Raw genomic sequence first — 16,114 nt, 5'->3', positions numbered from 1 at the left:
CCAGACCTGGCTATACATAATTAGTATGCTCTAAGTAGCAGAGCATATGAATATGGATCATGTACTGGAATCCATGGCATATTCTTTATTTACATGAATGTATATGGAAATGATAAGGATTTGACCACTTGGGTCCGATGACATAAACAGATGACCAGATGATGACCTCGAGAATCAGCAATGAAATTTATGAAAAGTTATATACGACTGACAAAATATGTTCTTTGGGTATAAATCATCATATGTACTCTGCTAGGTGGTGCTCTTCCTAATGTTTAAAATCTGGACTATAAGAGCTAGAATGGCCCATTTCAAACTTTGATCAAAGTAAGCTAATACATAGGCCACCTTATATGATACAGAAAAGTGAACTAGTGCCTTCAGTTTCAGATGGCAGGTTCATGAGGAAACTATTTAACATTATACCAAGATGCTTAAGGTGTAAATAATTTTGATGAAAAAAATGACACGATCAAAATGATAAAGATTACATGCTTGTTTTAACTTTTACACTTAATCATTAAAACTTTTACACTTACTCATAAAAAATATACCAATTTTTATTTTTGGATGATAGAAAATTTTTGGATTTTGAAAAGCCATGTGAACATGTATTATCCCTGGCCTTTGAACAATAAAGAGAAAGTTATTGATTTGGTCTATTGTTCCAGGGAAATCCAACAATTGTACAACTACCATATACTCACAGCTTGTGGCTAATTATATAACATATTTCTAAAACAAACATGGGGAATACGGACATGCAAATGTGATACAAATTCAAGCACACAGTATTATTGACATGTGACTAGAGTTCAACCAAGTTCAAGAAGCCTTTGGCTCAACTAGGCTGATGTGTGCAAGAATTTGTTCGTTGACTTAAGCTTGAAGTGTTTCTGTTCTAAGAATCAGACATAACTATAATATGTTTGTTTTTGTCCTAAATATATTAAAAGTGGGTTTAAGAGCTTCAGTGATGTTGATATTAATATACTAGCAATGTTGCATTTTAAGATGTTGCCAAGTTACAAAACGTACGTCAAATCACATATTTTTGCATGTTATTTCGTTTTATTTCATATCGTCGAAAATTAAAAATTAAATTACTTCTTCGACAGACTTTTTCTGTAAACATAACTAAGCCACAAATATTTCTACAGTCATAATGTCTGACATACCATTAGTATATTAATCTCAGGTATATCCCCGAGCCTGCAGAAAAATTGAAACCATCAGTCACTGATGAACTTATGATACTACTTGAAGTCTTCTATCATTTACTGTCACTGGTACAGCGTAGGACTTGACTCGATATTTTCCGTAAGTATGTGCACGTGAACGTCAAACTAAGCTCGTATTAACATTGGGAATAAAAATATAAATGCATTAAATTTAATAAAATTGACCCCACCCTGTAAAAGATTAAACTGGCCAGTCAGAAAAAGGACGCCCTAAGTGTAGCCTTACCTGCTACTCGTTCTTCCCGTTCACCGTCAGTGTGACTGAGTTGGGGTCAAGTCCTGGGTCAAGTAGCTGGTTTTTTTGACCAATCACAGACTCACATTCCAATTGCTTCGAAGTTACACAGGTATTAGTATGGCGGTCGTGGTTGTCAACAAATGCGATTATCGGTCACATTTTGTCGAATTATGGCTGTAAAAAACTGTCTAATGGACAATTAGTCGAGTTATTGAATCTTTAAACGAATTCGTCAAGAAAGATGGTGAAACAGACGATCCAGATCTTTCTACGTGTCAAACCGACAAGGGCTAAGACCGGGGTAAGACCAACTTTCCGTTGTCGTTGATTATCTTTGACAGCGCTACTACTAACAAAAACGTTACCACTGTACCAATATTTTTCTTTGATGTAGTGGAAAAATATAAAGACAGAGAAAAGAAAGATAACCTGTTGAAAAGAAAATGATTGGTTGAATAAATTGATAATATTTGTTTGAAAAAAATATTCCGAGCATACTGTACAAGCAGTGGCAAATTTTCAACTAGGCCATTTTCACATGGAGTTGTACACTTTTTTTTGTATCATGCCCATTTAAGAGATTAAAAACTTTAGGATAGATAACCAGTTTGCCAAAATTAGGCTAGAAATAAGGATGGTCTTTTTGCTGAATATTTAAAAAATTTTAAAATGAATTAAAATTCATTATGTCAGCTGTTTAGAGGTGAAAATATTATTTTTGGTTTTTTTACTTTTCTCTGTTACTTGGGGCTGTATCAGAAAAATACCAACAACTGAGAGTGGCTGTTCATAGGTATTACAAAAATGGTGCAGTTTTTTTTTTTTTTTTTTTTTTTTTTTTTTACAGTCACTCCAGCTAGTTTTTATTACTAATATTTTTAAATTACACCAATTTTCTCTGGACCATCTAAAATCTGTTTAAAAGATCTTATCAAAATTCTTTTGCGCTAGACTGTTCTTTATATCTTTGTCAAGAACTGTACCAGAACCCATTGCTGTCTATGTCCAACTGATGTCATACACTTCTAGGCACTTTAACAGTTAAAAATGAGACATAAGGACAAAGCCAGCTATACCTGTTATCATTATCATGGATTTTGTGTATTGTAATTTTTAAAAATATAAAAAATATTTTAGTATCTTAATTGGGGCTTGTGAAAGGTAGTTAAAATGACCTTAATTACAAGTTAGGACCAGTCAGAATGATACAATATAGAAAACTGTATAACTCAATATGAAAAGGGCTTCAATTGTAATTTGTAAAATTATATCACTGAATTTTTAAAACATTATTTAGGTAATGTTTTAAAACGTCTCTAATGCTCAGTTAAATCTCCATACAATTTGGCAAGATGAATAAATCGAAGCTACATAATTAACTAATCATGATCTTTTCAATAGGCCAATGACAACTTATCTATGTAAATGACTAATAGGACTTTCAATAAGTTTGAAAAAATTATTGAACAACATAGTTAACATATTAACAGAGAAATACATTTAAGTTTGTGAAATATTTCTCCTACCTTTTAGCCTTATGAAATAGATGAAGATGACGGTGGGAATCCTAGAATCACCTTTACGGTACCTAGAGATCTTGCAGGTGGTTTCATAAACAACAAGAAAGAGCAGTACAAGTTCAGGTACATTTCTTTATGTAACATAAAAGATAGTAATAATTAATAAATGAAAATATTGGAGAGACTTCAGATCAGAAATTTTTAAAGTGAGTGCCACATGCTATGGCCCACAGAGGTATTGCAAGATGTACCAAAGTGAACCATATTTTCCTAGAAATTCTGAGATAAAGGGTAAATAAAAAACAACTTTTGCCCCTCTCCTCCTTTTCAAATTTCACCAAAAATCATGGAATTATGAGAATATAAAACAACCTTAAAAACTTCTAACATTCAGTGAGCTTAACAACAATAAAATATGTATAAATGTATAAAATATATATAATGAATTATTGTTGATGAATTTCTTTCTTTCTAGATTTCAGAGGTTGTTTGATCAACCAACCAAACAAGAAGAAGTATTTGAAAATGTGGCCAGACCAGTCATAGACAAGTAGGTTAATAATGAAGTTTTTGAAAGGAAAAAAGACATTGTTAACATTTGTAGGAGATTTAGATATATTGATATAAAATAATGTTGCCTTGATTTACATTTTAGTTTTCTTTGAAGGACAATTATTAAGATATAAATAATTATGTCAGTAATTTTCCATCAAAATGTTGTTACAGTTGGCCAGATATGCTGTTGTTTTTGTATCTGTTGGTGTTGCACAAATTTAGGAAAAACGTCTTTCTTTTTTTTCAGTGTTCTTGAAGGCTACAATGGAACTATTTTTGCCTATGGACAGGTGAGACCACTATTCATTTGCTCAGTTTTTATATAGTTCAAAATCTTTGTATCTGAATTAGGGCTCATTCATTTCGTATATTTTGGATATGTCTTTTAAGTGCTTATTGTAGGAGATAGTGTGATTCATTTCAGTATATAGGTCTATGGTCAGTACTAAAATGTCTTATTAAAACATTTTTTTGAAAAATATTTTATCACTTTTTTATCACTGCTGACCATACCGTTGCCTTGCTGTATATTTGAGAATTGGAATTCCATCACTGCTACCAAATGTTTCATTATGACTGTGCTTATGAAATGTTTCATTATGACTGCGTGAATGTTTCAGACTGGGAGTGGCAAGACATTTACAATAACTGGCGGTGCTGAGAGATATGCGGACAGAGGCATTATACCAAGGTCTTTGTCATATATCTTTGAACAATTTGAAAAGGTAAGTTATGTAAGTTAAGATCATACACCCTGAGTTTCACAGATAACTGATATTATCAGCATGCTTCTGCAAGTAACTGGAAACAGGCTGAAATGGGGGTTATTTTGTATCTCTGAAAACCAGAGTGGGGTTATACAGCATTTGTAAAAAGTTATATTATAGATGTTAGTTACATGTCATTTTATCAATGCTGAATATATTCTAGTGATGCCAAAGTTAGAAAGTGTGTGTGTGTGTGTGTGTGTGTGTGTGTGTGTGTGTGTGTGTGTGTGTGTGTGTGTGTGTGTGTGTGTGAGAGAGAGAGAGAGAGAGAGAGAGAGAGAGAATGGTTGGTCTCTATGTTTATGTTTAAAGTAAAATGTTAAAGCAACAAAAGCAATTTGTCTTTTTGTCAGTCACATGAAATTGCTTTTTTTAAAAAACATTTTTGTAGTCTGTTGTGCAATCTAAAAGGATTTACAAAATCTTTGCAGGCCCATGTGTTGAACAGCTACACCTTAGATCAATCTTTTATTCATTAATTTTTCCAGAATCCAGGCTTTGAACATTCCACCCATATCTCATACCTTGAGATCTACAATGAGAACGGATATGATCTGCTGGATCCCAAACATGAAGTGGCTAAACTAGAAGATCTTCCGTAAGTGTCTTTACATCATGTTGTTTACTCTAAACACTGCAGGATATGCATTTTGTATTTTGACCACTAGTCTGAAATATTTTACTAACTAAAATCAAAGTGTTGTTTAACAATTTTTAAAAGCCTAAATCAGATAATCTTCTACAAAGAAATGTTTCACTAATTTTTTTTCCCATAACTTTATTATTGTAATTAACAGTGAAATAGGCGACCAAAACAAAGCTATTTCTTATCCAGAAATTAAAGTTCCACTTAATACATTACATTTATTTGCTTTCAGCAAAGCACTGGGGATTTAACAATAATTCTGTCATTGTAATTTGCAGCAAAGTGAGTCTGATGGAGGATTCTGATCAAAATGTTCACCTGAAGAACCTGTCCACTCACACAGCTAGTAATGAGGAGGAGGCCCTCAACTTGCTGTTCTTAGGAGACACCAACAGGATGATAGCAGAGGTAAGTGGTGTAGAACCTGTCCATCCACTCAGTCCTCCCACATGAAACACTGAAACTATATAAATTTGTAATGCTTAACTCTTGTGTTATAAAAATCTTAAGTCCTATTCCATTAAAGCACGGATTCTTTTTAAACTTTAAGTGTATGCACACGCTGCTTTTTACAACTTGGCCCCACCATATTTATACCATCTTGCATCAATTTACAACTCCCCCCCCCCCCCCCCCCCCCCCCCCCCCCCCCCCCCCCCCCCCCGTAACTCTCTTCTGACCATTTACTTCATAAGATAGACTCCTGAGCTACTTTTGAAAGGGAACTCAAGATTCATCTGTTTAAAAAATGTTATGAGTACTTTTTTATAAGTGACTTTTTCAACTGAGTGATCAAGCTACATTTACATTTCTACATTAATTGTTTAAATCTATTTTCTGTCCTGTTTAAATCTATTTTTTTACTAGCCTTTTTATTATTCTTTCACATTTTATTGTAAAGTCTAGTGAACAAATTTGGATTGTAGACTCAAAATAAATATTATTATTTTTTTATCCACTTGATATATATATATATATATTAAACTAACCATCTGTTGTTTTGTATTCCCCCAGACTCCAATGAACCAGGCTTCCACACGTTCCCACTGTGTGTTCACCATTCACATCACCTCCAGAGAAGTTGGCTCAGCTACCATAAGAAGGTCTAAGCTCCATTTGGTGGATCTGGCAGGGTAAGTGTCAACTGTCACTGGCTTATGTTTTCTTCTGTGGGTTGGGGTAAAAAGGATTAAAATGAGGTTAAACAACCTCTGTCTCATCTAAAGACTCTAAGATCAATGCGATTAATATAACAGGCTCATATTTTCTCCCAAAGAGGCAAGGTAAAAGGTGATTTAAAAAGTTCAAAAAGAACTGTGATTTTCTATGTTATTATGCATGTATATTCAGTGCTTCTGTGAATCTTATATAAAAAAAATAAGAAATATATTCCCCATTTTAATTTGATGGAAATACTATTGCTTTGTTACTTATATTGGATCCAATGATGTGAGATGCTGATGTCATGCCAATTTTGGGTTCCATGTTTTATGTCATTCCTGGAATTTTTCAGGTCTGAGAGGGTTTCCAAAAGTGGTGTCAATGGCCTGTTATTGACTGAGGCCAAATATATCAACTTGTCTCTCCATTACCTAGAACAGGTAATATTTTTAACATCAACTAATTCTTTTATTACTTACAACAGGTATAATTTTAACATCAGCTTGTCTTTTTTTTTATCACCTTGAGCAAGTTTTAGAGTAACTCATATGTCATCTATAATCTGGAAGCAGGAAAGTGTTTTTGAGGGTTTCCAGACAGGTCCCAAAACATGTTTATTTAATCTATCACTGTTGATTACCAATTAACTATTCAAGAATGTAACTTTAAAGCGTCATACTTAAAGCTAACAATCCTTTTCTTCTTGCAGAAAAATATATCTTGTAATGTGTGCTCTAAACATTGCATTGTTCTTTTTTAAATATGACAACAAAATTAAGGAAATTCTGATTTGGTGAAAGTTGTTTCACACTTTCTGGAGTTAAATTAGTGTGACTTCCATAGGTCAAAAGTTTACATGCCAGAGTGGGCCCAGAAGATAGTTTTGATTATTTTTCCAGAAAAAAGTGGCACTTTATAAAATTTATTCAACATTGCTATTATTTGTGTCAGTTTGTCTTTGTGAATGAAAGACAGTGTGTTTTTGTTGGCAAATTAAAAAATATATACCGAAATAGATATCATGAAATCCTCAAACACATATTTATAAAGATTAACTGAGAAAACTCTCCTGATAACATATTTTGACTTAAGTTTGATGTACATGATCTGAGAACACATCTCTAATCAAAATACATTTATTAGATTATTTGGCTGTTTCCAGGTGATAGTGGCTCTGTCAGAGAAGAGCAGGCAGCACATCCCGTATAGGAACTCTATGCTGACGTCAGTACTACGAGACAGTCTGGGGGGGAACTGCATGACCACCATGATTGCCACTTGTTCAGTAGAAAGGAAAAATATAGATGTAATTTCCATTTGATCTAAGACCCCATTTCCAGAGATTAGATCGATCTACTGTAGATCGACCTAACTCCCTGGGGGTTCACGCTAAATAGCTGTCAGCCGGGCGGACACGAAAGTTAATTACCCCCTTACAGCTTGTAGTAGGCGGGACGGACATTTAAGCCGGATTATCTGACAGTAATCTAGTGAGACTCCCCGCGGGGATAGATCAATCTAAAAGCTCTGGGAATACAGCCTAACTGTTTGCTTTTGTTATCAATTTTTCATTTGCCTGACTGTGTTTATTTGTCAGGCTTTAAATATGAGGCTGTGTATTTTGTTAAGAATTGAAAACCGTTGCTGAAACCACCCCACCCAGTCTCAGTCCTTAAATTAATTGTAGCCTTTTTACATAATTATAGATAGGTGTTTTGCAGAACTTTCCCTCACTGTTGTCTGTGTTTAGCTTTTTTTTTAAAGTGGTGCTGTAGTGTTTAACATAGTGTGGATCACATATTAAACAGTGAGCATTTATTTTTTACTTGTACAAACATTTTTAATGTGTGCCTAGGGTAAGGTATTTAAACAAGAAAGTAAAATAATTTGTAATATGTTTTCAAGCAGGTAGTTAAAATCCATCTTATCTCTGTCTTTAACTTAATTATGGCATAGCAGTTTATTGCTTCTTTAAATATTTTCTCCTTATTTTCATCTGCAGATCTTTAAGAGGAGTGTTTTCAAGTAGAATCCCATAATGTATAATATAATATGTCTATATAAGAAGTCTTGCCAAAAAAAAAAAAAATAGAAATGAATACTTTTTTGTCTTTATCCAAGGAATCCATATCAACATGTCGGTTTGCCCAGAGGGTGGCACTGATTAAGAATGAGGCACTGCTCAATGAAGAGCTAGATCCAAAGCTGATGATAATCAAACTTAAAAAGGAGATTGGCCAGTTAAAGGAGGAGTTGGCCATGGTAACAGGCGAGACTAGGACAGATGATCTGACAGAGGAAGAACTTGAAAGGTAGAGCAGTCTGTGATAACTTAAACCAGGGGTTGACTGGTAGCTTTTACATGTGTGTATAGTCACCATTAAATGATGAATAAATATTACTTTTCTATGCCCTTATATAATTATTGTAAACAATAAAACATCATCATCATCATCATCAGTGTTTGCCTCTTAGGAAAATTAGTTGCTGGACCAAAAGTCCAGCCATCTTGAAAAGTAGCTGGACTGAATGCCTGCCGGGTGGGAAAACTTCTCAGCCCGTTCTGAAAGTTGTCAGCCCCGGGCAGACGGTCCAGCCTTAATTTCTAACACTGATCATTATTATTATTATTATTATTATTATTATTATTATTATCATTATTATTATTATTATTATTATTATTATTAGGTGTCAGCAGGCTGTCCAGTCTTACCTCCAGGACACTGACCCTGAGGGGATCTTGGACATTGGGGCAGACATGAGGAAGATACAGAGATGCTACAGAATAATGAAGGTCTCTGCCATTTGATATGCACCAGGGACCAGATTCACGAATAAAAAACTTAGGGCCAAAATTTGTTTTTAAATTTTGGACCAAAATTTTATTCTATTCAATTCAGAACAAAATGTTCTTTAGTCCACTAAAATAGAATAACTGTTGGTCTTAAGAGTAGCTATTTCTTTTTTTTTTAATAATAAACTAGGTGTAATATTTCATTTAATTGAACAACTGCTGATTTCTACAAAGGAGACGCAAATTTTAGCTTAAAAGTTAAGTAACTTTCATTTTAAAGTTCTTTTGTAAAATAAGCCTCAGAATATCTACACAGTGGCAAGGAACTTATGAGCAAGTTTATATGTAAACTGCACCATAACACAATAAGGTCTCGCGACCTGGTTATTTAAAGTAACAGCCCGGATTATCCACGCTGGCTCCGCAAGGTGGCGCCAGTGGTAGGGGGGGCTTCACAGTGACACGGCTCATACAGATAACAGTGGCGAAGGTGTCAGGTGCTTTAAATATTTTCCCTTAAACAGTGATTATTTTTCATTTTATTCAAGAGTTGTAGTAATTTTGGTGTGAAGCAGTTGAATTGGCACTTATCAGCAAAATTAGATTTTTGAATTGGAGTGATCATAAGAATTGAATAACATCATAAGAAAGCAAACTTCTATGTCATATTGTTTAATGGATCAGAAACTGAAACAGAGTAGGATAATCCTTTAATATATTGACACAACAAGTTTTTTTATTGATACAAAATAAATGTATTGCTAATGTTAATTATGTTTTAATTTTTATTTCAGCAAATTATATCAGAGAAGCCTCAGAGAAGTCCACAAGAAGAGGAAATAGAACCTGCAGATCAGTTTTCTGCCCCCTCTCCCCCACCAACTGACAGACCAGAGTCCAGAGCCCCAGCAGACTCCAGACAGTTGAAAAAACTAAATGACATCATTAAACAGAGAGATAATGAGATCAGTATCTTTGAGCATGAAGAGAGAGAGAGAGAGAGAGAGAGAAGCATGTGTCACTTATTTTTGCATGTTAGTTACTTTTTATCAACATTTCAGTACTTTTAAGTACTCTTAAAAGATTGCTAACCCATTTAACATAAACATAACAAAAACTTCTACTACTTCTCAAAAGACTAATTTAGAATCTTCCTTAATTTTTGACCAGATATATTAGTAAACATGTTAAAAAAGGAAAAGAAACGTGCAGCAGATGCAATTTCCCAGCTAGAGAGCCTTGGCCACCGTCCAGCCACAGCCTTGACCGCCCCCGATGGAGACAGAATTGTTAATGGCGTCGCAAGTAGACTGGCAAAACACAGGCCCGGGTCCGAGAATGATGCCCTGCCAGATAAACATTCCAAGCGTCCCCCTAGTGGACACAGAAGGAGGGAGAGAGATCCTCCGCAATTAGATGAAAAAGATGAGAAACGGAAGGCTAAAATTTGTAAGTATATATAAACATGACTATGTATACTGACAGTCAATGAAAACGCATCATTTATTAATCAAATAATATTTTAAGTTCCTTTTGCACATTAAGAAAATAACAGTTTTCGTGTGAAATATGACCCATTATTCAGTCAAACAAGGTGACTCTCTTATGACCAAACAAATGCATTTGTACTCGTTTATATAGTTGGAATCGAGTCTCGGTAAAAAAAAGTGCAAGAAAGTTTTCTGATGCATTTTCATTGACTGTCAGTATATATTAACTATGATTTTGTTCATTTTAACCAAACCTGAAATGCCTACTATATGCTTGAACCAGAAGAGTGCTTCCTATGCAAACAGTGATAATCGTACTGATTACTTCATTAGCAATAATTCTATTGATTAATTCAGCCAGACATATCCATTTAATATTTCATGATTAGTGAGTTACTCTGTATTGTTGATTAAATTCACCAGGCACATGTAGTCTTTGGCAATTGTCATCATTTTACACTGCTCCTACATAAAGTAATCAATATATATAACAACTGACACAGCATTCTGGTATGACATCAACAGTTCCTCCAAGACTCACCCTGAGTTTAACACTAACAGAATACTGGGAAGAAGCCTCTGTCATCAGCATGCAATTTACAGTGCAGGGGCACACAGTTTATAGAGATGTGTTTACAGTCATCTCTGTAACACAGGGTGCACAAACCTGACACTAAACGCTAATCGAAAACACTCTTTTATAATATGTAGTCTTGCATAATGATGTGAAGGATCAATTATATGTACATATACCAAAGCAGATTTTTATTTTCCTTTAATTAGTAATAACATATATTGACATGATTATTAAGTGAGAGAACATAGGCAGAGGAGTAGCAGTATAGCACATGGTGTCGATACCGCTTTGACACTTGGAGTAATACAGACACACTAGCTGGCAGGTTCAGCCAGTAGACATTGTTGGCATTCCGACATTTTTCATTGTCAAACAATTGATATGTTGTGCACATCGTTAAATTTTCTTCCTGAGCCACTCCCTGATGTGATAGATGTAGGCAAGACATGTTCTCAGAGTAGGTATGAGGAGGTAACAAGTTTTGTTTTCAGGGGCTGGTGTCACTAAGAAACTGAAAGTGGGAAGTTGGGCTCAACTTTTAAACCAAAATTTTGGTCTATTTCAAGTCATGATAAATCTGTAGCAGTTCATTCAACTAAAGTAACTACTGATCTAAAATAAGCCTTTCTTTCTTGATGTAGATTAAAGGCAATGTTTCATCTTACTGGACTCCTGATTATTTTTGATCAAAGTAGACTGAGACTGGTCTTAAAGTTTAGCCCAATCTTTGTATTTAGCTTTATGGATTGCAATTGGCCATGTTGAAATCATGATCATCTTACCAAGGGAAACTTAACTGTCCAGACTTTGGAGATGTGTTTCGTATAGTATCTATTTATGAACCATAATTCTCCAAGATTGTTTAGAGACAAAAGTGTGACAACTGCATGTCAGACAGTGACTCCTTTTTGGTGAAAATGGTGTTTCTTTTCTTCTATGAGTGACTTTTATCTAGTAAACAAAGGCAATTATGACATTGTGGAAGTGGATATCGGTTTATTAAGATTTTTTCCCTTAATAAATATATATTTTCTTTCAGTGGGAGATTTATCAGTGGGCAGACAAGAAGCGTTTGAGATCTACAGAAGGGATTACGAGCACAATCAGACAATAGAGGACAACAAGAGTACACTGAAGGCAAGATATGCTGAGGCCAAGAGTCTGGGAGAACTGGTCAATAAATCTAGAAAACAAATAAGTGAGCATTAAGTATTGATCACATTTTCAGTTACACCTTCATATAATTTAAATTATTAACTTTTTCTTTAATTTTGCAATATTATTTATTTATTTATTTATTTTATTTGGCTTGATTTACTTTTTAAAGTCAGATATCCTTTTTTTACTTTTATTGTCACAGTTGTGAAATTCACAAATATGTTTCATAAATAGATGCTGAGAAATTTGATTTGGAATGTTTCTAGACTGTGATAAAATGATATTTAATATACAATAAGATAAGAATTGTTCTCAAAACATCACATTGGCAAGATTTGCATGATGGTGGTACTTGGTCTTTTTTTTCATAAATTACTAAAAAATAATGTACTCATTGATTTTCAGATCACATAAAATCACAGATAGAGCACCACAGAATGACACAAGCCATGCAAGGTGAGATCTTTTGTAGGTCAAAGCACAAAAACTATGGCTTATGATGATATTTTACAAAAGCTGACAAAACAGAGAATATTATATTGTCATAATTCTCATTAATATGCATAAAGCTGTAGATGATTTGGTAGCATTTTTATATTCAGTGCAGTTACAATCTTTTCAATTTATAAATAATGCTTGCTTAGAATAATGTAATAGTGTGTTGTTTTGTAATTTCATTTTTTAATAAAGAGAAAGTAAGTTGAATGGTAGTGTCAGTTTTGAAAGCACAGCATTTAAGAGTTAACATGATGCAAAGATATTAGTATCACTTAACATCTATTAAATCAGGGTATATTTTAAGGATGTTTATTTCATCACATTAGAGATATTCTTTTTACAATTTAATAATTCATAGTAATAAACACTTGTTTCTTCATTCAGGTTTAGCTGATCCAAACAACTCAGAGCCAGATGACATAGAGAAAGAATTAAGAATAGCCATAGAGGAAGAAAAACACAAGTGAGTGAAAATATGCAGATTTCATATTTGACTTCAGATGCAAATGACTATTTATGTAGACATGCTCAGGAGTCTGTGGGAAAAAAAATCAGTTTTCTCCTCTGAATTTTCCTTTGAAAGGCTCAGAAATTAATGTTTGATATAAAAATACAAGAAGAATAGAAATATAGGAAGTGATTTCAAGAAAATGTTCAAAAATATTGTACAAAATGCTATCAGCATTTATTAATAATATTTCCTGCATGTAAATTTTCATACTTTCTGTTGTCAAATTGCTTGCCTCTGGTCATATACAAGTCCATTTTTTTTTTTTTTTTTTTTTTTTGTGAATATGTATGTTTTAAATATTGCAAAGGAAGTTTTGTTGTAGATTCTTTCTGAACTTTAGTGTCATTTGTCCATAAAAGGTCATGGTAAAATTAGATTTATCTGTTTTTGAAATGTTGATTGTGCAATTCCTGAACATTAAATCATTGTAAGTCCCCATCTTTTTTTAGGTATAAAGAAACATTCAATCGTCTCCGTGTTTTGAAGACGGAGATTGAGCACTTGCAGCACTTACTGGAGAAATCCAAGGTGAAGCTGCTGAAAGATTTTGAGCTCTGGTGGACTGAACAGAGTGCAATAGCTGAGGTAAGATAATTGGCATACATTTAAATAATTGTTATGAGTTCTCTGTAAAATAATGAAGTATTAAAATTCCATATCTAATTATTTGAATAATTTGTCACTGTTTAATATTAGAACTCTCCAGAATATAGCATGTCTTAAGTTGAGCAAGGCTTTTTGTAATAATGCCATGGATTCTGACATGTATTCCTGTAGAATCCAATTAAACAAAAAAAAATGTGGCTCAATATCACACTAGTGAGTTAGAGGTTCATTGGCAATACCATGAATGTCGGTATATTTTTCTTTCCAGTCCCAGCAACAAAATGTCCACAGTAAAGGCCACAAGACAGCATGGAAAACACCACCACTGTCACCTTTGAAACAAAGTGCCAGTGGATCATCCATAACAACACAGGTAGGTAAAAACATGGAATTTGGAAAAATTTATTATAGCCAAGTTTGCAGGAAAGAAAGATTTAGGAAATATATTTATTTAAAATGAGGTTCAAAATAGTATATTGTTGATTCATTGATAACATTTGAAATAAAAACACATCATACTCAAGAGGTTTTTTTAACTTGGGCCCTATTTCACCAAACAAGTGAAGTTTAAATTGGGTTAGGCAAAGATTTCTCAAAATTTTGGCTGATTAATATGGGTTTCATAAAAAACTGTTAAGGACCACAGAGTAAATTGTGATTGTCTCAACAAGAGGATTGCTTTCACTGATAAAAATAGCCTAACTCGGTAAATCACATGCTTTTATTGGGGGCCAATCATTCATAAATTGCAATATGACAAATGAGACGCACTACAATGCACATAGTAATATTTGTCAGTCTAAGCTATACTCAAAAACTTAATTTTCTGTGAAACAGGCCCCCGATTCTATTGATTCCTCTCTTTCAGGGGTCCCAGTTTTCTGAGCCCCAGGGTCCAGGTAGGCCGCCACACCCAGGGTCCCTAAGACAAAGTGGAGTGGGGACCACCTATATCAAGTCAACCAATACAATGAACAAGGAATCCAGTGCATATCATACTGAAGTGTCTGGGACCAACCACCAGCAGTCATGGAGGGTTGGGTATGAAGTCTCTCTCTCTCTCTCTCTCTCTCTAGAATATTTTTCAAATTTTAGGGATACAAGACTTGTTTGGGTGTTTAAGTGCTTTGATGGATGGAAAACGGTTTAACTTAAATTGGCAGTGAAAGACACAATGATAGTATCATGTTATCATACTATATAGGAATGCTATTCCTCAATATTAAACCCTGCTGAAAAGAAAATGTTCAAAAAGTACCTCAGTTTTTGTCGTTTTCGAAATTTGCAACACTGATTACATGGTTAGAATTGATTCTGCTTTTTTTAATTTGAAAATTGAGGGGGGTGAGTTGCAGGATCCACCTATCTTGTAGTGCTGCTGAAAAAGAAACATAAATGTCATTTGCCTCATTTTGTCTGTTCCAGATCAGAGGCTACTAAGCCTCCCCTTCAGCTCACAGGAGATGCACAGGCGGATGCTGACATCATGGCTTTCATGAGGGCAAGACAGAACTTGTTAAAAAAAGGTGAGTTATTTTGACGAGTTGGTTTTTAAAATATTAGTTTTTTTTTTCTCATCTAATTAAAAAATGGCAAACTTCAAATGTTTTAACTGCATATGATCATCACATAAAAAGATCATACATTGTAGGTGAAAAAATGAAAAAAATATTTGTTTCTAATTTGTACCTTTCAGCTCAACAAGGAAACAGGTAGCTGAATGAATTGTTAGAATATTGTCTTCGAAGGGGTCTTCAAATGGTTTTCACCTGAGAGAGACTTGAAGTAAAATCACTGCAAATCATTTGCATTATCTACACCATTCCCTCTTTTATAAAACTTTCCATTTTTTAAAATCACCTGCAACATTTCATCATTTCTAAATATTCAGATGTTCACGTTTAGGTTTTTCTCGTGAGAATAATACTGCGAAAGAATCTTATCTAGAAATTGAAAGGAAAATGCTTTCAGAGCATCGTAAGGTTTTTATAAATTAGAGGAACTCATCTCACAACAAATGAGGAACCTGCCATAGAGAACACTTGATGCATACCCGTCCTTGTTTCACAACTTTTCTTGGTCATCATGGAATGTGCCAGTGATTTTTTTTCATTTGAAAAGAATTGTTTTACTATTACAAAAATTATTCAAAGAACAGATTTTATAAGTCATTTTAAACGGTGACAAAGCTGTAATTTTTTATTTGTCAGATAACTGTTTTATATAATAAATGCTTTGCAAATAATGAACTTATGGTAGTTAAATTTAATTTTTTGCAAATAAGACAATTTAAAAGATATTGTCAATGATGAAACAATCTTATATCTTTCACATTAAAAAGTTACACTAAGC

At 33.8% G+C, this 16,114-nt stretch overlaps 2 protein-coding genes across 3 annotated transcripts in view; one reads left to right on the top strand and one right to left on the bottom strand.

Annotated features, from left to right (window-relative positions):
- LOC106170101 (disheveled-associated activator of morphogenesis 1-A-like) overlaps positions 1 to 1,556 on the bottom strand; it is a 54,799-nt gene extending 53,243 nt beyond the window's left edge. The window contains exon 1 of one of the 2 annotated variants that reach the window (XM_087003762.1): positions 1,468 to 1,556. The gene's annotated coding sequence lies outside the window, so the exon portion shown is untranslated. The remainder of the gene's footprint in view (positions 1 to 1,467) is intronic. The other variant, XM_087003764.1, reaches the window with a different exon arrangement.
- Positions 1,557 to 1,565: 9 nt separating this feature from the next.
- On the top strand, positions 1,566 to 16,011 carry LOC106159511 (kinesin-like protein KIF6). Its single transcript, XM_087003767.1, has 22 exons — positions 1,566 to 1,780; positions 3,013 to 3,122; positions 3,475 to 3,549; positions 3,802 to 3,844; positions 4,175 to 4,279; positions 4,810 to 4,919; positions 5,246 to 5,375; positions 5,982 to 6,100; positions 6,481 to 6,568; positions 7,291 to 7,434; positions 8,250 to 8,440; positions 8,817 to 8,922; positions 9,717 to 9,891; positions 10,093 to 10,371; positions 12,029 to 12,187; positions 12,553 to 12,603; positions 13,030 to 13,108; positions 13,606 to 13,741; positions 14,031 to 14,135; positions 14,631 to 14,803; positions 15,188 to 15,288; positions 15,459 to 16,011. The coding sequence occupies exons 1-22, from the start codon at positions 1,721 to 1,723 to the stop codon at positions 15,476 to 15,478; spliced, it is 2,559 nt and encodes an 852-aa protein (XP_086859893.1). The 5' UTR covers positions 1,566 to 1,720; the 3' UTR covers positions 15,479 to 16,011.
- Positions 16,012 to 16,114: the final 103 nt, after the last annotated feature.

Source organism: Lingula anatina, chromosome 2, assembly GCF_051362555.1.
Source record: "Lingula anatina isolate TDL-2025a chromosome 2, LinAna3.0, whole genome shotgun sequence".
Taxonomy (NCBI): Eukaryota; Metazoa; Brachiopoda; class Lingulata; order Lingulida; family Lingulidae; genus Lingula; species Lingula anatina.
Note: the sequence above shows the minus strand (reverse complement) of the source record. Positions and strands in the feature narration are given on the sequence as shown.

What these genes read in the sequence shown, in the direction of transcription:
- LOC106159511 (XM_087003767.1), top strand. Translation starts at nt 1,721, where the DNA reads ATGGTGAAACAGACGATCCAGATCTTTCTACGTGTCAAACCGACAAGG. An exon ending in CTCTCCATTACCTAGAACAG is followed by an intron (nt 6,569 to 7,290) that starts GTAATATTTTTA and finishes GGCTGTTTCCAG; the next exon opens with GTGATAGTGGCTCTGTCAGA. An exon ending in ATAGAGGAAGAAAAACACAA is followed by an intron (nt 13,109 to 13,605) that starts GTGAGTGAAAAT and finishes ATCTTTTTTTAG; the next exon opens with GTATAAAGAAACATTCAATC.